Source organism: Triturus cristatus, chromosome 2_1, assembly GCF_964204655.1.
Source record: "Triturus cristatus chromosome 2_1, aTriCri1.1, whole genome shotgun sequence".
Lineage (NCBI taxonomy): Eukaryota > Metazoa > Chordata > Amphibia > Caudata > Salamandridae > Triturus > Triturus cristatus.
Genome location: NC_140581.1, coordinates 930,425,898 through 930,446,961, shown reverse-complemented (window position 1 = coordinate 930,446,961; position 21,064 = coordinate 930,425,898). Strand labels below are relative to the sequence as shown.

The 21,064-nt window shown below is 44.1% G+C and overlaps 1 protein-coding gene across 3 annotated transcripts in view; it reads left to right on the top strand.

The window, feature by feature from the left end:
* The window catches only part of VPS13A (vacuolar protein sorting 13 homolog A), a 2,314,464-nt gene that overhangs the window by 206,215 nt on the left and 2,087,185 nt on the right, over nucleotides 1-21,064 (top strand). For all 3 annotated transcript variants that reach the window (XM_085633365.1, XM_085633382.1, XM_085633374.1), the window contains exons 5-7: nucleotides 2,707-2,808; nucleotides 4,440-4,549; nucleotides 9,421-9,480. In XM_085633365.1, coding sequence (XP_085489491.1) covers nucleotides 2,707-2,808; nucleotides 4,440-4,549; nucleotides 9,421-9,480 — 272 coding nt within the window. The remainder of the gene's footprint in view (nucleotides 1-2,706; nucleotides 2,809-4,439; nucleotides 4,550-9,420; nucleotides 9,481-21,064) is intronic.

Here is a 21,064-nt window from a genome sequence, read left to right as displayed (position 1 = left end):
ACCATCTTTTCACACATTCTGTTACATCGCTGTCAACTCTTCATTTCATGAGGGAAGCGAGTGATTTGATTAACTTCAAAGAACCTTAGTCAGCCAGGCATAGATAGTAGACCAATATTTATTTCACCTTTGCTAAAGATCACTACACTGGCACAATGCAGGGTGATGGCCTTGGCCAGATCAAAGGGCCATCATTCCAGTGTTCTCACACTATGGTCTGCCACCCAACCATTCTTACCAAGTGTAAACTACCATCGGCCTGTTTGAGGTTTAGATTTTTGAATTGATTGAACTCTTCCTATGGATGCCCTTCTCAGTCCTGTTCTAACAAGTTTGTTCTATAATTCAAGGATGTTCTCGCTATCCAGAATTGAAAGTCCTAAAGGTAGCTTCTATAATTTCTGGTGCTACAATACATTTCTGTCAGCTCTTGTGATGCTTTGAATGCAGGATTGCTTCCCTGCTTTTTCCACAGACTACTGCGGCCCATACTGTAGCAGTCTACCTGTAGACCTACCATACCATCACCACATTCACTTGCCCGTGCAGTAGAAGATAGCCATTTCTATCTACTCTGGGCCACTTTTGTTTTAAGTAATTTTGATTGAATCTTCACGGAGGTATCTGGAAATTCAACAGCCACATGGCACTACTAGCCACTCAGCATCCCTGCACAGAAACTGTAAGACTGAAACCACAAACTTTACACAATTAAACAATAAATGATATATGTGCCATAGCCTACACATAGAACATAACTGCCTAAAGCAGGCTGCTAGGTGGGCAGTGGTAGAGAAGAGACACACTACCTAATTCAAACTTACCCCTAAAACAACCGCTCCACCCATCACAACTCTCCCAGAAGAGGACCCCTGGTTTACTAGCCAGTGACCCACACACCCATCATAAAATATCATCCCTTGGACATCTGTTGGTGTACTGTTTTCTCAGTCACGCTGTGACTTCAGCTGGAAAACTATCTGAGAATTTCCCTTTTGAGACCACCTTGGAAAACACACATTTTGTCCTCCAGTAATCTCCAGCAGTGGGCGATTTCCTCAACATATTACTCTGGAGCCTATTTTTGCAGTTTTTCTGTTCTCTTTCACGAGTCGTTTGGCTAGTCCTACCAGATTTTCCTCCAGTTCTCTCGCTACTTTTCATATATTGGTCATTTTGTCAGCTATTTCCGCACACATAATGTTGGTGTGGCAAAAAAGTAGTCTGTCTCTCTCTCTCTCTCTCTCTCTCTCTCTCTCTCTCTCTCTCTCTCTCTCTCTCTCTCTCTCTCTCTCTCTCTGTCTCTGTCTCTCTCTCTCTCTCTCTGTCTCTCTCTCTCTCTGTCTCTCTCTGTCTCTGTCTCTGTCTCTGTCTCTGTCTCTGTCTCTGTCTCTGTCTCTGTCTCTCTGTCTCTGTCTCTGTCTCTGTCTCTGTCTCTGTCTCTGTCTCTGTCTCTGTCTCTGTCTCTGTCTCTGTCTCTGTCTCTGTCTCTGTCTCTGTCTCTCTGTCTCTCTGTCTCTCTGTCTCTCTGTCTCTCTGTCTCTCTCTCTCTCTCTCTCTCTCTCTCTCTCACTTTCTCTCTCTCTCTCTCTCTCTCTCTCACTTTCTCTCTCTCTGTCTCTCTCTCTCTCTCTCTGTCTCTGTCTCTGTCTCTGTCTCTGTCTCTGTCTCTGTCTCTCTGTCTCTCTCTGTCTCTGTCTCTCTGTCTCTCTGTCTCTCTCTCTCTCTCTCTCTCTCTCTCTCTCACACTTTCTCTCTCTCTCTCTCTCTCTCTCACACACTTTCTCTCTCTCTCTCTCACACACTTTCTCTCTCTCTCTCTCTCTCTCTCTCTCTCTCTCTCTCTCTCTCTCTCTCTCACTTTCTCTCTCTCTCTCTCTCTCTCACTTTCTCTCGCTCTCTCTCTCTCTCACTTTCTCTCTCTCTCTCTCGCTCTCTCTCTCTCTCACTTTCTCTCTCTCTCTCTCTCTCTCTCTCTCTCTCTCTCTCTCTCTCTCTCTCTCTCTCACTTTCTCTCTCTCTCTCTCACTTTCTCTCTCTCTCTCTCTCTCTCTCTCTCTCTCTCTCTCTCTCTCTCTCTCTCTCTCTCTCTCTCTCTCTCTCTCTCTCTCTCTCTCTCTCTCTCTCTCTCTCTCTCTCTCTCTCTCTCTCACTTTCTCTCTCACTTTCTCTCTCTCTCTCTCTCTCTCTCTCTCTCTTCTCTCTCTCTCTCTCTCTCTCTCTCTCTCTCTCTCTCTCTCTCTCTCTCTCTCTCTCTCTCTCTCTCTCTCTCTCGTTCCTCACTAGGCTCAACAAGTAATTCGCTCTTGCCTTTGCCTTATTGTTGAGTGACACTCTTAGTATTTACTTTTTGCAGGAAACGCTGGGCATATATTAAGAGGACTTTGAGAGCCTATGGGGCAATGTGGACGTTACTGTGAAAACCTCTGATTTACATGAAGTTGCATGATTACTGTTTGGGAAACAAAACTTGAGTGCAATACTATTATATTGTGATAACAGTTGTGCGCTCACGTTTTACTTCAAAGGAGCTGAAATTTAACTGTAAAACAGAATGTTTCTATTACAAATCAGTGGTGATTTACAATTATTTTTATCACAGAAGCAATGCTCATAGCTCCTAACAATCCATTTGCTAGAATAAAATACAGCTCCATAATTTCTTCTTTTGAACATTTTGTGATTTCACTTTCTTTTGTTTTTTAGGCATAAAATATGATGCGGAAAAAGAAGAAAAACAATTCATTGAAGCAAGACAACGAGAATTGCTACGAATTGAAGAAGCAAAACAGAAAGTGGCGGACCAAGGTCAGTAAGCATCCACAACTCACCTTTGTTGTTTCAGACCATCAATTGGATCACAGAACAATTTATTTCTGACTTTTGAGAACAAATTAACCTATTTATTACATTAAAATATGTAGTGACCTTCCAATTTATCCCTGTCACTTAGTTGTTTCCTAATCCCCATCATTTACCTATCTTCTAATCCAGTTTAACGACCCAGGCACCTCCACTGAGGCAACTTAAGCTGGCTACTGTCAAATGCCCTGCTAAAATAAAAGTATACCACAACCATCTATGTCCCTAAAATGCATATAGTCATAGGAGATGTATTAGACTTGTCATGTGTAACATCATTCCTGCTTAAAGTTTGCTGCTCCAAAGCCATAGGACCAAAGTCTTTCAAGAATCTTTCTTTCATTTATTTTTTGTAATTTCACCACCTTCAAAGTGGGGCTACAAGGTTATTGCTGCCAACTTCTTTCCTACCTTCACGTTAGCGAAGGATTCATCTGTCTCCAAAAAGTGATTAAACAAGATGGTCCAAGATATTTCCAATGACTTTCTCAGGTCTCTTTGTATTCTAATATAACACTTTGGGTTTACTTTCCTCTACTACAGTTTACCCTTTCTTTCTTCAGTTTTACAATGTAGTATTACTACAACATCTAACCTGTGAACCGGTCCCCAATACTGACTGTTATTTCCAGTGCAGGTATAGTCATTCCCACTTTGTTTCCCGGCTTATTTCTTGTCTGCTGCCCATTTCGGTACCCCAAGTACCCTTTTTATTGTTTATTTTGCAGATCTGTATTGTTTTTTTTATATTGGACGTCTGGAACTCCTAACTACACTCTCTGCATCTCTGTGCATTTCCATCTATTCTTTCTGCCCTTCTCCTACAGTTATCTTTTGCACCTCTTAAAATATCAAAATGTACCATGTTCTTTGCTATCACATTTGATATTTTCTTCAACTTTCAATGAATTAGTTTACAGGTTTGTGCACTCAGAATGACTATTTAGATCATCATCCACCCATCTTTCCTGTTTCCGCCAGTTTTTTGCATCTTTAATGTTTAAAAGGCAATATCCCATGAAGTTTAATGAACTGCTGCAACAGCTGGACTTAAAATAAACCACAAATATGGTGATCACTACATATTAGACGTCCCACACCCTGTTATGTAATCCTTTTCCATTACTGTGAACCTCATCGAAAGTGTACATGGGCCTTGTTACACAATGTCCTAGTAGACCCTTGTTAAAGGATATTCACTCTGTCTCTGCCATAAGGATGCCCCGGACAACAATATAATTCACCCCCCTCTCAAAAAAAGTCATAGTTTGTTATGTTATAGTTGGATTTAACCAACTCTGCTATTTATTTCCTCTGTTAAGTTGACGTTACATAATTCTTCAGTTTATTACAGATGCAATAATCGTGTGCCCAGATTTATGCTATACAATATTTTGATCATGTTGCACACCATAATTCCTAGTAGAATAGGATATGCGCCAAGAAAACAAACTGAATGTAAAACCTACCTGCCGCATACTCCAGTTTATTGCAGTGGAGCATGTATGTGTCTCTGTGGAGTAAATTTACATTTGATTTGGTTAACTGATTTCCAATACTTATTAATTATGTTTCAGAAAAGCCAAAAGAAGAAAAACAGGACACCTTTGTTGAAAAATTGGTCACCCAGGTCATCAAGAATCTTCAATTGAGAATATCCAACATTCATATTAGATATGAAGATGATGTAAGTATGTATTGTTTTGCTTGTTCAAAACAGGTATTTGAAGAATGTCTACATGTGTAAAATCATATTTAAAGTTTTAAGCAGGGCAGTAGAGACCCAACAGCATCAACAGGGCCGTTTCGTACTAAATAATGTTGGTGGGTGTGGGCAGGGAACCAAAAGCACCCCAAAAATTGGAGTATTCTACAAGACATTTTTCATTATATAATCAATTGTATTCGTTTTTAAAGCATAGTGAATGATGATCTTACAGGGCACCAGGGTACAGCAATCTTTATTAGGGCTCTTCAATGATTCCCTCACTATCACCCTCCAACAGTGCCTTTCATCTCTCCATAGCCCCTCTCTCACATTTATTTCATTTGTTTTATAGCGCCTCTCATACAAGTGCAGGGTGTTGGACCATTTTACATAATAAACACAGAGACAATGAATCCTACATGTTTAAAACAGTGTATAGAAAATGTTACAGAAGACAAAGGTGTAGGATTCACATGTCATCCATTCTGGAGTGCTTGGTCTGCGGAAGCACAAACTCAGGATTCGGAACGCAACACAGTTGTTGGGGTTCATTTATAATGAGAAGTTATTTCTACCCATTCAAACCCTTTTAAGAAAAATTCGAATAATGAAAGATTGGGACACAAAAATGTAACTTTTTAACCTTGATTACGATTGTAACTTATGAACTGCACAGTAACAAAATGATCTCTGTGACAAAAGTAGTAGCCCAATGAGCTATGCACATAAAATACTTTTCTGTGCTCTGCATAATACATGCTCTTTGCACCACGCATATTAACCCTCTGTGCTACTTTAGATGAGTCAAAACTGCCACTAGACAAAACTCGGATCTCTTTCCAGCAGGTACATTAATCACCAGAGTTGGCTTGACACTTTGATTGTTGTCTGCGAACGTTAGATATACAAGGAACTCTGCAGTGCTTTTAAAATTACTGCACTGCTACAACACAGTATTGCCCCAGTAACAAAATCGGCCCGCACCCGTCCAGGGAAACGTCCGATGCCCTGTATGGCCAGTCAGTCCTTCGGTGTGGGTCTGAGATTCACCAACATGCAACATGATGAAGCCAATAACAAAGGGTAGTGGGCAGGTTGAGGCAGTGGGGTGATACTGAAGGAAGTTGAGGGCCTTAATTCCACTGCCAGAGCAGTTATTTTCAAGACCCACGGCCCAGAACTGACTCGCCTGGAGCCCCTTTTGTAGCAGGTCACTGAGGTCATTCTGGCACTGGCAGTGAGTGACGGGCAAGGTCCTACGGTGCTAGCGCAGTTTCAAACTGGAGAGTGCCCAGCAGCTCTGGACCCTGCGTGCCAGTGTTTGAAGTGGGAAGAAAAGGTGGGGGGGAAGGGGGGGGTCTCTAAAAGACTCATGTCCACAGAAGTATATCTTGGAATCCTTTCTAAGAGGTATGGCCTATGTAATTGAATGCTTGGCTTAAGCCATGGAAACTAAAATCCTGTGCTTCATAAAAGTGGGTCGGGAAGAGGTGTGGCGCAGTGGCCATGGCAGGTGACTCTGGAACCCGTGGGCTCACGGTTCGAGCCCTGGTGCCGGCAGATCAGCCCAGCACCATGTGACTCTGGGCAATAGATCGCTTAATCTTCCCGATGGCCCCCCAGCGCCTTGACACCCTCGGGTAATTGTTTGCGCTTTACAAATCTGCTATGTGCACACAGACCGCTTTTAACCTATTCATTTCTCAGTAACATTAGCAAATTCGGATCATGTGATTGAATACACCATTTTAGTTTGTATGCTCAGGAATCAACTTATCCATGAATCCAAAGACTTAAATATGACCATGACCCATAATGACACCCCACAAAATAATCTAGGTTTCAGGTAGATTTGTTCATAGAAGATTTTTAAGCTAGTAGTGAGGCAGCATTCGGAACCTTACAAACATACATGCCATTGTTGTGGATTTGAATAAATAAGGTGAGAAGAGGCGATGGAGGTTCCTCCTAATATGAAAGTGGAAAAGGATATTAGGAAGGTACATTTGTAAGAAATGTACTTTGAACATAGTGCCAACATTAAGTTGCGGTAATATTCCACAGTTAGAATTTGTTACCTGCTTCTCAGCACTTTGGCGGCTTCAGGCATGTGAAAGGATTATTCCTATGGGTGTTTTCAGGGTCCTTATGTGAACTTCAATGTCCCTTGTGGTGTTATTCGCCTTTTATATGGCAAGTCAGGATAGTTCATAGTGCCATAGCACATAATACATTCTTCACTCAAGCATTGCTTACGTAGTACTGAATATCTCTGTGTCCTTGCCACCTATTTCCCCTGTTCCGGTCATCTTTGTAGAATCCAGTTTTGTTGAGGTGACAACTGTTACCTGGTGGCACCCAGAACTATAATAACACAGTATTAAAATAAATATGATAGGTGACATTTAGAAGGCTTCAGAAAATAAATGGGAACGGGAGAGCAGACACGTGCAAGTTTGGAACTCCAATGCAATTACCTTCCTGCTGGACATGCAGCTAATCAGACTTCCAGCAATGCCATTCGGTCATTGTTTTTGTACAGTGACAGAGTCTTATCATTCCACTGACATAGCTCGTCAGTCATTCGCTATGCACAAAAAAATGGTTTATGCACCTCATTGGAGCAATGTGACCTCTGTTCCAAATTGCAAACGTACAGGTATATCCATTCCCCATACCACATATTTGTGAAATGCCTTGTACTAGAGGACCGAGACACACTTTTGCTCCGCATGTGCTAACATATAAGCTATGCACAAGCTTGCATCTATTTTTTTTTCCTCAACCCTAGATATATGGGAGGAATCTCTAATTTTACTTGAATTTAACCAGGAACCTTAAGGAATATAATATATTTGTTATCACATATGGTGGCTGATTTCCCAGCAAACATTCCTCAAGGCTTCCATTGCTTGCTTGCCTCTTGTATTATGTGATACTAAAAACAATAGACTCCCCCCCGAAAGAATGACATGTCGTTTTGCTTTATGAGATGGATGTTTGCTGTGGATCTGAAGCCTAATTTGGCCCAGTCTTGCTTAAGAACCTTATTTGGTCAACCTTCTTTGCCCCTAACATTTACCTGTTAGGAGCCTCCCTAAAACGATTCAGATGCTCAGAGATTTCCCAAGCTTCTAGTGGCTCTTGTACTAGTAGTCCTAATCCCCTTTCTTCAGACCACCCTCCTGTCGGCTTCCCGCTCAGAATAGGCACTAGTCTGGGTGGAGCATGTGAAATGAACATTGGCTTGGACGTATGCAGGCTGAGACAGGGACACGTCTACCCCACACACAAAATTCACATATAAAGCCTGACCCAGTCTCAGCCTGCATGCGTCCAAGCCAGTGTACCTTTCCATACGCTCCACTCAGACTAGTGCCTATTCTGAACAGAGCGTGTGGAAGGTACAGTAGCTTGAACGCATGCAGGCTGAGACTGGGTCAGGCTTTCTATTAAAGTTTTGTGTGCTTGGTAGACGTGTGCTGATGTTCTCTGGCATTGCACTACTGAACATTCCATGAGTTTGAAGGAATGTCTTCTTAAAAGTTACTTATAGAAGGCTCTGGATGGTAAACTAACTGTGCTAAACCTTGACTAAAAACCGTATGAGCAAAAGGTTCTCTTTCACACGAGCTAGAGACTGTAGATTCTGTTTGTGTATTTAAAAGACTGATTCAAATCCCACTGCAATTCTCATTTGTACAAGTGTCCTACAATTTATTCTAATTAATCCATTTCATCATAAAAAGCTCTTGAAAGTTTTTTAGCTTTGAAGTTCACAATTCTTTTCCTGAACTATTTGAAGACCTTTAACAATATTAAATGGTAATAATGACATGTAGACATTGAAACGTTTGGGTTGAAGAGTACTGTGTACTAGAGTCATATATTGCAAGTCCCTCCTACAGCATTCCAGCTTCAGAAACAACAAAGGAATAGATTTCATTGTACCCATTGGCAGGGAAAGATGGCACAACGTCTTGCTTCTGGGGAGGAAAAGCCCACTGGTCTGAACTACCAAACTCTAAAAGATAACATTGTACATTAAACTATTGGCATCCTAGCACCCAGCACACACACTTCTGTTCAACCTCATCTGAAGTTTGAGGGACGTTTAAAGGAGTTAGAATTTCTTTGTTTTTAAGGAAGCATTATAATACTAGAGGTGTGGGGCACAAGCTGTCTTTCTGGCTAAATAGGTACTAAACAACACAATCTGTGGCACCCAGTGACAGAGAATACTACTTCTGTTATGTGTACGCTTTTGATAATAATTTATATTTCACACACATGGTCTAAAGTGCAACAGGCATGCCCACAGACCTAGAATATGAAAAAACAATTTGGTATCAACCATCAGGCTCCACAATTCCTGTAATATGACTAATTCACATAAGGGCGGGGGCTAGGTTCCTTTACACCACTGGTACCACATCTTTCCATGCTAAATAGAGCTCGGGTGCTTGGGGAAAGTTTCACTCTGGATGCTTTTTGGATGGCTCCCAGACTCTGTAATTGCTGAAAGGCCCTATCAATGCAGAGGCAGAACGAATGCTATGAAAAGGTCTCTAATATATAAAATCTCACAACATAGAACATATAACATTATGTAACATAACAATGTGTGACCATGGCAAAATGCAACAAATAGATCTTCAGTGTGGGGCTAACTTTATTTATTCCTTACTCTCTAAACTACAAAAATTGTGTCTTCTGCCCTTCAGGTTCAAATAACTGTAAAATATGACACATAATGTTTCAACATGATTGCCATTCCTTTTTATTTGTTAAACCGCCTTCCACAATGCAAATATTCTTAACGCATTTCATTTTTTTCTTCTTGTTTTTAGATCACAAATCATGACTCTCCATTGTCATTTGGAGTCTCACTTCAGAATCTCAGTCTACAGGTATTTTAGTCTCCTTATTTAGAGATCGTTCTGATTTATTTCATTTGTTTCCATGAGTCTTGTTAAGGTTGCCACTGCCTCATTCATCTTGGTGGCATACTGCAAATTAATTCTGCATCCTGTGGTAGTAAACTTGCTACACTCAGTTGCTCATCTCTCTAGTTCTAGACTGGTTTACATCTTTGCCTTATGTACCAGAACCAGAACATTCTACTTCACCTTTGAATTCAGAAGCAGGCACATTACTATTTTGCTGTGTAGATCCTTCCTGAATTCACATGCAGTGCAATATTCTGCCATCTGGGGTTGGGTCAAAATTATTTTTTCTGTGGTGTTTTTTTCCCATGCGTGGGCTTTGACAAGCTTCATTTGGTGATATGTTCTCCCCATATGATGTCAGACATACGTTCCAAAAACTCCTGTGCATGGTTGCTATCTTCAAATTCTTTTTTCCGCCACTGGGTCTGTAAGCTATGGAAATTAACAATGAGAAGAGATACTGATACAACACCTCCCTGAGCAGTACAGAAAGAGGGGAAGACACTTATGCAGGAGACAAAGATCCTATCACACACCTACCTCAAATCGTCTCTGGATGCAGCAAACACTGCGAGCCGGCAGATGTGCACGGGCACAACACTAATGTTCAAGCCAGAAGTACAGGACTCAGTCATAAATCTGCTCTTCGCAAGGGACCAGATTTTTGGCTATGCAGGGGATGAGGTATTACGACAGATAAAAGAGAAAGGACAGTGAAACAGTGGAGCTCTACAGTTTCTGGGGCTATTTAAGAGAGGCACCACTCTGACAATACGTCCTTAATTCAACCAGGTGGCACACACGTTGCTGTGCTGCAATGGAAGTCCGCCTCTATCACAGCAGCACTTGTGGTGCAGAGCAGGGGGAAGACTGCTGACCCCCAATGGCACTGGGTTCACAGCAAAGTGAATCCCTCGAGCTATGCCTCCAAAACACAATACCAGTAGTGACCAGAATTAAGGGGATTCCTCCACAAATGGGGGCAGTCACTTCAGACAAGTGGATACTGAACATTATAGAACATGGATATTGCATAGAATTGCTCACAAATCACCAACAGTTCCAGCAAGAACAAAGAGCCGCACCAACAGGTAACAGGAATTACCTCACTTCCAGCACAAAGTAAAAAAAGCTTCTGTTAAATCAAGCAATAGAATGGGTCCACAAGAGAGATCAACCAGAGGGTGTACTCAAGGGACTTCCTATTAACAAAATCGGTTAATTCCTTACAAACAGTATTAGAGCTGAAACTGATCAACAAATACATCAAGATGCAGCTATTCAAAATGATCACCTACAAGAGGACCTACTGCTTTTAATGAAATGGATGGAACTGCGTAGCTATCATATACTTCAAGGACTCCTACCTTCACATACCGATAAACTCCAAGCGCAAGAGGTTCCTCAGATTTGTTGTAGACTGTTCAATGTATTACCCTTTCTGACTAAATCTTCATCCAAGGTCTTAACAGAGTGTCTGGCAGGAGTAGCTTCACGCTGAGGAAGAAACAAATACACTAATATCCCTAGCTGGATGACTAGTTGGTAAAAGTGAGTTTGTGAGCCAAGTGCCAGAAAAACATTGACAGTTATGGTAACACTCCACAAGCTTATGTTTACCATAAATCAAGAAACATCATCCCCAGTCCCTGAGCAATAAAAAGTGCTCCTAGGTGCCAAACTAAACTCTACCAGAAGGGTCAGTCGCTGACTGTGAGGACAATAATTACATTAACAGGCATGATGGTCTCTTGTATACCACCCATTTCACATGACTGGTTACATATGCAGCCAATCCAAGAATGGTTACAGAACAAATGGTCACAGGCCACCAGTAGTTGGTAGGATCTAGTGGTTGTTACTCACGAGGTACAGACCCTATAAATTGCCAACTCCCTCACTTACCATTATCACAGATGCATCTGACATTGGGTGGGGAGCAGGGAAATCTGATCATCAGGGTCTGTGGAGTCTGGTGTAGGCTGTAAAACATAAATGTGTTGGAATTCTAGACAGTGTTTCTGGCATTAAAATCCTTTCACACCCGGGTTAAGGGGATCTAGACAGATAACACAACTACAGTGTTCTACTTCAACAATGGGGAAGGACAACGTCATATGCACTTTGCAAACAGTTGCAGGACATCTTGAAATGGACCATACAGAGCCACATAAACCTGATAGCTGTACATCTACCAGGTGATCAAAAGGTAGAGGAAGACAGACTTAAGCAGACCAGCAAATACCTCATGGGAATTGGAGCTAAAACAGCAAGTACTGCAAAAGGTAGTTTAAAAAATCAGACACCCCAGACCTAGACCTCTTTGCAACCCCAGAAAAAACAAAATGCCAAGACCTTGCGTTCAGGTACCAGGAAAACCTGTCCTGGGGGAATGCCCCATCGTCACATTGGTAAGGAAAATTAGCTTATTCTTCTGATTCCGCTGGTGATAGCCAAGCCCATGACACTCATCTTAATAGCACCATAACAGGTATGACTGAGGTGGTTCTCAGATATTATGGAGATTTTGCAAGGGGAAATAATGAAGCTACCTCCCTCGCATTACCCACTGACAATGCAGGAGAAACAGGCCTGCCACCCTGATTCAGCCAGCCTCAACCGGCAGCTTGGCTCCTGGAGACTTATAAATCAGACATCTGAAAGGGAAGCAAGGAGATTCTGAGTCCAAGCACATGAAACTGCTATGGTGCAAGAAGGCACAGATGTGTTCACTGGTGCGACAGGAAAGACGTTATGGACCATAGAACACAGAATACTGCAAACATTACGTACTGGACATAGCGGCTAGATGACAACCTCACCTACACATCACTCAAGAACCACTTTCCGGCCATAGTGGCAAACACTAGGGGACCAATCGGGACAAGCTGCTTCACTACGTCAAAAGAGGGAGCAAAGAGGATGGAATCACCAAGGTCGGCACCCACGCCCATGTGCAACCTAAACATGATGCTCACCTAGCTAATGAAGGAGCTCTTTTAATCAATGCATAGGACAGCCTTCTTGATAGCCATCACATTGTTGGTCACACCAGGGTCGGCAAGCTGCAATCGCAGGAACCGTACTAACAGATACACAAGAACAGAGTGGTAATGAGAACAAACCCACAGTTCCTTCCCAGGGCCACTTCAGGCTTCCACCTTATCAAGCTGTCCACCTGCCAAATGTCTTCCGACAGCCAAAGATCATTGCATAAAGAACATTACACATGTTAAGTTGAACGGAGGGCAATCGTACTACCCCCAGAAAACAAAACCAATATGAAAGGGGAACCAGTTCTTTATGTTCGAGGCATATGAGCTGCAGATTACACACTTGTGCATAGATCGCCATCTGGTGTTGGGCCTGGATGTTTCCAGTTGTTTTTCCCCTTGGAAAGTCTTTGGAAGTCACGAGGTCGGTGACTCCTCCTTTGGATCGTATTGCGCATGGGCTTCGGCTCCATCCTCAGATTGTATTTTCCGCCACCGGGCTCGGATGTAATCTTCGCGCTCCGGTACCGAACAGCTTCCAGTTCGACTATCGACGCGCAATCCTCACCCCAATTCGCGGTATTGTTTTCGATCGCGATCTCCCCACTCGACGCGCCTCTCATCGGCAAGACCTTCGATTCCAGTCGTCGACGACGGCCTTCGGGCCTACCCAAGCTCCGGTCCTGGCTAATGGAAAGGACTCCCTTTAAAAAGTGCCCTCGATGTGGGTCCAAATTCCCCCAACACCGATCTCCACAAAGTATGCAATCTCTGCCTCTCCCCTGAACACGAGGCTCAAGACTGTCCGGCGTGCAAGTCCTTCCGGTCCAAGAAAACTATTCGAGACCGAAGGGCCAGAAGAACCATGGCACACTCGTCGACGGCGATTCCGGACGACCTCTTCGGGGAAGGCGTCGACGCTCCAGAACAATATCACACCGACGAGGGACTCGTCAGCGCCTCCGAAGCTGACGATTCAGATGTGGAGGACATCACTCCGGCACAGAGGGTCGTGAGTACTAATCTAATCCCCCCCCCCCTCCCTCCCCCCCCCCCCCCCCCCCCCACACCCTTGCCGGCACCGAAAAAGACTTCGGTCACGCCTTCGCCTCCGGGCCTAAGCAAGACCAAAGACACTGCTTCCCACACCGCACCTTTGGGACCGGTAAAGAAAACGATTAAGCCTTCCGGCGGCTCGATAAACACTCTTCGGCACCGAAAAAGAAAACGGCCTCCACTTCGACACCGAACTCCGCACCGAAACACTCGGTGTCGAAACCCAGCTCCAGCTCCTCGGTACCGACACCATCTTCGGGACCGACAAAAGTACACAAAGCCACCGGCAGGCCCGGACTGGTGATTCCGGGCACCGGGCAATCCCCCGGTAGGCTGGATGGGGTGGGGGCCGGTTTTGCGACAGGGGGCCGGTTCTGTTGTTGGGGCCGATTTGGACCGACGTGAGTCACGGTCGGTCCAAATCGGTCCCAACAACAGAACACAGTGCTTACATTAAGCCTGTCTGACCGAGGCCTGGTGTGAGCAGGACAAGGGTTCTCTGCTGCGGTGCTCCGACGCGTGTAGAGGCAGGCTATTATGATCAGCCGCCGCCCGCCGCCCTACTCATTATAATTTATTAAACCCCCCCCTCCTCCACCACCTGACCTGTCACGCTGCGCACGTCTACTGCATCATCATGGTCGCGTGACGTGACGTGACTCTGAGGCGAGGTCGAGGCAGGCATTCGGAGGCCAGAGGGAGACCGTCAGGAACAGGGAAAGAGAACGGCACCCCGTGATTTAATTCCCCCTGTCTGCAGGTGAGCGCTATTTGTTCCTGGCCAGATCTGATTTATGGGTGACTGGTGGCAGTGCTGGCGCTGTCTGGGGCCGTCGTAACTGGGCCGGGGCCAGAATCAAAAGCAAAAGGGCCGGGGCCTAATGAAGGAGCAAGGAGGGCCTAGGCCCCGGCCCGGTTCAGCAGAGCAGTGACTTTTGTTTGTTGTGTGTCACTTGTAGCAGGGAACGAGGTGGTGGCTGGGCTGGCCTACTTCTCACCCCCTCTTTCCTCCTTTCGTTTATTTGTTTCACTGTGAAGTGGATGCAAAAACGAAAAATACTTTTGCTGCAAATGTCTTTTTCTGTCTTTATACTATTCCAAAGTACAGCCTCAGGAGTGAGAGAAATAAAAGGTTCAACTATGAAAAATAACTAAATAAAGCAAGACAATATTCACAAAGCGGCAAGATTGATTTTATTCACACCCAAACACATTAGCGCCACTATACAGAGTTTGCCAGTGAAGCGCTACTAATGTTTTATCTTTTCTTTGAACAGCATTGTTTTCCCTGAATGAGGAAGTGCAAGACTCCTGGAGATACTGCAATGCCGGATTGATGGGAAAACAAAATGCTACTGCGGCTCGGTGGTCATGGATGTGGTCTTTTTAAACCATACTGCTTGCGTTTTGTAAGGCTATAAGCAATGGACATTGAAGCAGGTCCCTTCCGGGCCCTGTAGTCATGTCCTTAACTTTTCAGGCACAAGCACACACTGATTTCTGAATAGTGAGTGTAAATGCTTTAAGTTATCCATGTTGTTCCTGCTTACATTTTACATGCTTTACTTAATCTTGCATTCCCTGTGGGTGCTTGCTTTTTTCCAGATGTTGTTACGTTTTTTTTAGACAGCATATATTGCTCTTGTCTAGTGCGTAATTTGAACTGATTCACATCCAGCTATTTATAGCAGGGCACAATTCGGTTGTAGCTGAAGGCAGTGCGAGTTTCTCTCAGTGGGGGAGAGGATGTGGCACTATGGTCAGAGCTTGTGGATTTGGAACTGAGGAACCAGGTTCAGCCTTCATGACCAGTCCCCCAGACCACTCTCCTGAGGGAGCATATTCCCATGCTAGGCCTAAGAAGGCCCCGCAAGGCCATAGAAGCCCCGGTGTCTTAGCACTAGCAAGCAGGTTTACCCTAGTGGGGGCAAGTGTGGATTAATCTTGGAGGCCTGTCCACCACAATCCATACTGAAGTTCACCTCTAGTCTTGTGGACAGGCTTGAAGTAGCACACCCTAGAGCAACAGTGACTCTCACTGAGGTCACAGGACCCTTGAGAAGTGCCAGCTCTAGGGTGGTGCGACCGGTGTGTTTGCACCGGGTGCTTACTTTGGGTGGCAAGTATATTATGGTTTTAAAAGTGCTTGCTGCCTCCCTCTTGGCCTCCAGCAATTTTCTTCAACAATAGAAATGTTATGATAACTACGTTGATTAATGTTCTTCCTAGAGAGAGATCAGAGTTTTGTCTAGTGGAAGTTTTGATTCATGGAAAGGTTGCGCAGAAAGTTAATGTGCCTGCTGCAAAGAACATGTACTATGCAGATCACTAAGTGCAAATAATGTAAATAGGTCAGTGGGTTACTGATTTTGAAAGACAGATCTTTGGTTGCTTGTAGTTTAGAAGTTCAAATCCTAACATAGAACAGTGAGCTATTGTCATCTAAGAGCTGCATGCAAACTGCAAGGTACATATTAGAGCATTATCTTTTTTTCCCCAATCTTTGATTATCCTAATGTTTCAAAAAGTGTTCATTTGGTTAGAAATCAATTCTGATTATTAAAGAGAACCCCCAACCATGGTATTACGTTTTAAATTCTGAGTTTGTTTGTCCAGACCAATCCCTATTAAACTATACTGCCCACTAGTATGGTTGGCATGTGACTTCTACACCTTTTAGTCCTTTGTCTTATGTAACATTTCCTATACAGTGATTTACACATATATAATTGATAGTCTCTGTGTGATGTAAAGTGCTCTGAAACCCTACACTGGGTTGAGTGGCGCTGTAAATCAAATTAAATGCCTCTGAGAGAGAGTGTGGTTATGGAGACTTGAGGGGCACTGTTAAAGGGTGGAATTGAGGGACTCTGTGGAGGAGGTGGTCATTGGGGGGCACCAACAAACACTGTTGCACAGGGCACCACCAGCGCTAAAGCCGGCCCTGCCCTTGAGGCCAGTCTGCCTCACCCATTGGTATCGCTATTGGCCTTGATTCAGCAGTAGTAGCTGGAACTCACCAGTGATTGGCAATACAGGATTTGAACGCACACTTAACTAAGTTCACAAACTTCACATTCTCTCTGCTTCATGCACAAGCACTTTTAAGATGTGCTGACTGCTTCGGGCCACTGGAATTATGCAGCAAAAGAAGACAAAATTACAATGCAGTGTTGACTAAATTATGCAGCAAAAAAAGGCTGCAATGTAATGCAGTATGTTTTCTGAAACTTTATTATTTTGACATTTTTACACATGCTAACAATCTCTGGAAAGATTTTGTCTTATTAGTACCAGTGTAACATACAACTAGAGCAGTGAGAAAGGTGATCAGTCAACCTTTGCAAAGGGCCGTCCACTTCGCAGCAGCACAAGTCACATTTTTTTAGTAACTTTTGATCCGTTTGAGCTAAAAACAATGTATTAGTTAAAATTGTTAGATAATGTAGCAGATGTTGTATTATGTGGCAAATATGGCAGAGTCATAATTATATAGAAAACTTTTGCAAACTAGGATATTTTTCCCATTCATGTTTGAACTGCTCTTGTGGGAAAATGGAGAAGTGCTGATAACAGAATCTCCATGGATCACAGACAAATGGCTTGTGCTTCCACTTTTCATCGTATTTGGGACATTCTGTGATTGGAAATAGGTCTGTATACATACCTATGTGCACAGTGTGGATGATAGTAACATTGTAAAAGGGCTGAGTGGTGCTTTAATTAGAAGAGTGATGTAAAGAACTGGACTAGTGATTTACTTAGAGTCATATGTAGACAAAACAATAACAGAGAAGCTCAGTTGTGTGGTCATAACCAGCAATAACAGACGTGGCTTGACAAAAGAGTCCCCATAATGAACACTGTTAATTTGAAGAAGAAAAAAGTGCCCTCAAAGTGCAAGTCCCCTTTGACAATTAAGCTTTGCGTCCTAGTCATGTCACCCGCCACTTCACCACTTTCTCCATTGATCGATCAGTACATAGTGATTGACTTCTCCAGTGATCCCTCGCTTTGAGTGGAACAAATTTTTTCTTTTGTTATTCTTCAGGCTTCAAAAGAGTACTCTTTAAATGGCATTTCTGTTGTTGATTGCATCTTCCAAGAACTTGCAATGTAAGAAGACTCTATACTAGGGACAGTCACATAGCCGTAAACACGTCTGGCATTTTAAGAAGGTAGCTTCCACATGTTCCAGGGCTTTCTACTTCATGATTCGAATCAAAACCTCTGGGAGCATCCTCTTGTTAGTAAATATCGTACAACCCACTCCCCCCCACCATTCCTCCCAAGTTCTGGTTTAATGTTATCGGATGGCCTATTCATGTCTAACTGAACCTGAGCAATACTATAGGAGATTGCTCCTTTCTCAAAACTGTGCTCCAACTGTCCTGAAAATGATCCTGCACCTAGAGCCCAAGTCTTTGGTAAATACTGTACAATGGTGTGCAAGCTTGTGCCCTTGTTTACAGTATTAGGCAATCAGTGTTGGGGTATGCAGCAGAGTTGATTTGCTACCGCAGGACACATGAAACTACTCCGCCACACCCCTGATGAAATTAAAGAGCAAAGCTTCTAAATCAAAAGAGTCTTCACGATTGACATCAGAACATATTCCCTTCGGGCAAAAAATATACAAAAAAGGTGAAAACCTTTCTAAAGGTGGGAGCTGTGGTTCTACACATACCACCTTTGCATCTAATCCCAGAGAAAATAAATAATTCCTCTTATGAGGAATTTGATGCTACTGTGTTTCATAGTATCTCTCCAAGGAAAGAGAATGACGAACCACCCTTTTAAAGTTTCTCCAGACATTAGCTTCCCTCATGTGGGCGACAGTCCTCCTTTTTCAAGATGACTGGTGGATCCTTCAGATCTCTGGAGGGGATCGATGTTCTGCAGCCTCTGGGTGCTAACGCGATTCCTCCTGGGTGGAAGTGTGGTCAGAGAGTGAAGAAGTATCGAGAGCTAATGAACCCAGGGCTCCCGGGGCCTGCTATAAAGGGACTGTCTGAACAATTAATCTAAAGGTTTTGTTTTTGTGTTCACTGATGCCACTGAAAGCAATATACAACCCAAAAGCATGTGGCATTGGTGTTTTTTCTGCTGTGGTCGCTTTTTTGTACACATACTTGCAAATTTTTATTTGCTGTTGTTTCCAATTGAAATTTTCGGAACGTGTGCATCGTAGTTACAACTTGAGCACAACTTCTGGCACGCACAGCAAGGTATTTCGCAATCTCTGACATGCAGTCCTCGTAATATTTTTATTTAAATATTAGCGAATCATGTATGTCAACCGCAACTGCACAGCAGCTCTGCATTGTTTCTATCTGCATGCACCAACATCTAGAGGCCTTCAAAAATGCAAAGATTCTCAGGCATGCCAGAAGTTTTCGTGGGTCCGGGGACCACAATGGGTAACCTGGTGCTCTTTAAGGTCATGCTTTCAGTTCCCAGGCCGGCCCTGCCCAGGACTCATATATAAGTGCGCCTCGTCCGTCCTTCCGCGTCTTCGGCCCGACGTTCGCTGGCCCTCGTGGCCATTGGGCTGCTTGCTGTTTAAGATTCACCACCTCTCTCTTTAAGTATATAATGCCTCCCTCGGCCGTGGACACTTTGTCAGCTTTTTTACATAAGTTAGCTATCAGCAGGTTCACAATGATGGACAGTATCAATTTAGTTTTCCAGGGACTTCCTAGTACCCAGTATTGCTGCCAGTCGTTCCGGGAAGGTTTTTCTCTTGCACCATCTTCTCCCTCATCTCCAGCAATAGTCTGTCTCGTTATGCGCTGTGTAGGGTGGCGTGGTGTACTGAGTGATCATGTTAGCACCAGCAGGGCGTGCTGCTTTATCCTTGGCAACTTGTAGGTGCCAAGGACCCCTCTTGTGTGCGCACCTGAGCCGGGTTGGCATGATTCCCCTTCCGGGGTACCCCGAGCTCCCCCACAATGAGTACCTCCGTCAGAGGGGGGGGGGGGAGGAGGTTGCACTTCCCATGTTGTCTCCAACCCACTTTACTGGGGCTTTGTAGTCCTGTCCTAGCTGGGGGGGGGGGAGGGTGCCCTGGAATAACCCCACAGCCTCAGGGGGTCGGGTCCCTCCCCCCCTGGGGCTGCTACCACCAGTATTCCTGTGCAGGGTCTCCTGATTTCCTTACCGCCCCTAATGAGTGTGCAGCCCACACGGGCTCCGTGAGCATTGCCATACTTGTGCTAGGCCTCTGTTATATTCCATATAGGTACCCCGATATAGGCTCAGGTAATATCCTAACCCTTAACCTATATTTTCCCTACATTACATACATAATGGTTCTTATGGACTGACCTTTTACCTAGATACTTCACTGCACACAGAACGCCGGATTTTACCTGGTAAAAGCCTCATACATTATGTTATGTTAGCAGGTATTTGTAGAGCGCACGGCTACACCGAAGAGTGGCCCGGCGCTATGAAAAAAAAATGGCAACACAGAACAAAGTACACCAACACGGGAGCTACTGTTTAAAAAGCCAAGTTTTTAATTGTCTGCTGAAAGTGAAGAGATCCTGGACCTGTCTAAGAAAGAGGGGCAGGCTATTCCAAAGACATGAAGCCACCACTGGAAAAGATCTGCCCCCTATCCGAGAGAGTCTATCCTAGGGGTAATGGTCAGAAACTGGGCAGAAGACTTCAGGGTTTGGCATGGAGTATAGTGCTGGAGTCTTTCCCCAAGATATGGGGCACCTATTTTATGGAAGGCTTTAAAAACCAGCACTAACGCTTTAAAATGAATCCTCTTCTTAACCGGAAGCCAGTGTAAGGAAGACAGAAGAGAGGTTGTACATGTTCTTGGCCCAGCCAAAAGAATGGCTCTGGCCGCCACATTCTGGATCACCTGGAGGCGGCCAATTAAATAATCAGGAAGGCCTAAGTATAAGGCGTTTACGTAGTCCAGTCTTGAAACCACCAAGGCCTGGACTACCCTCTTTCTGCGAGAGACTGGAAGTGGGGGGAGAAAGTTCCTTAGCATTCGCAGTAATCCAAAGCAGGTCCCAGCCACTGATTGACTCTGCGCCTTCATTGAATTAGAGTCGTCAAATTTGAGCCCAAGATTTTTCACGATGTTGCAGACGCAGCAGGGGGGGACATGTCTAGCGGCCACCAGTTGCACCATATTGCAAAGGGATGGGAGTTGAAGAACATAATCTCTTAGTTGCACTTCAATTGATTTTGCCTAAGCCAAAAGAACACCTCTGACAGACAGGTGTTAATCCCATTACCATTGAACTCTGCGCCCTTCTCACAAGTAAACAGCAATTGTGTATCATCAGCATATGACACTATTTTTGCCATATACAAGTTAAACAACGTTGGGCTGAGAATTGAGCCCTGTGGGACCCCGACATTCACGGGGGGATGGGAGCCGAGAAAAGCAGGGACCAAATAGTTTGCTGTCGGTTATTTAAGGAGTCGAACCATGTAAGTACCGTGCCTCCAATACCACCCTCTTCGAG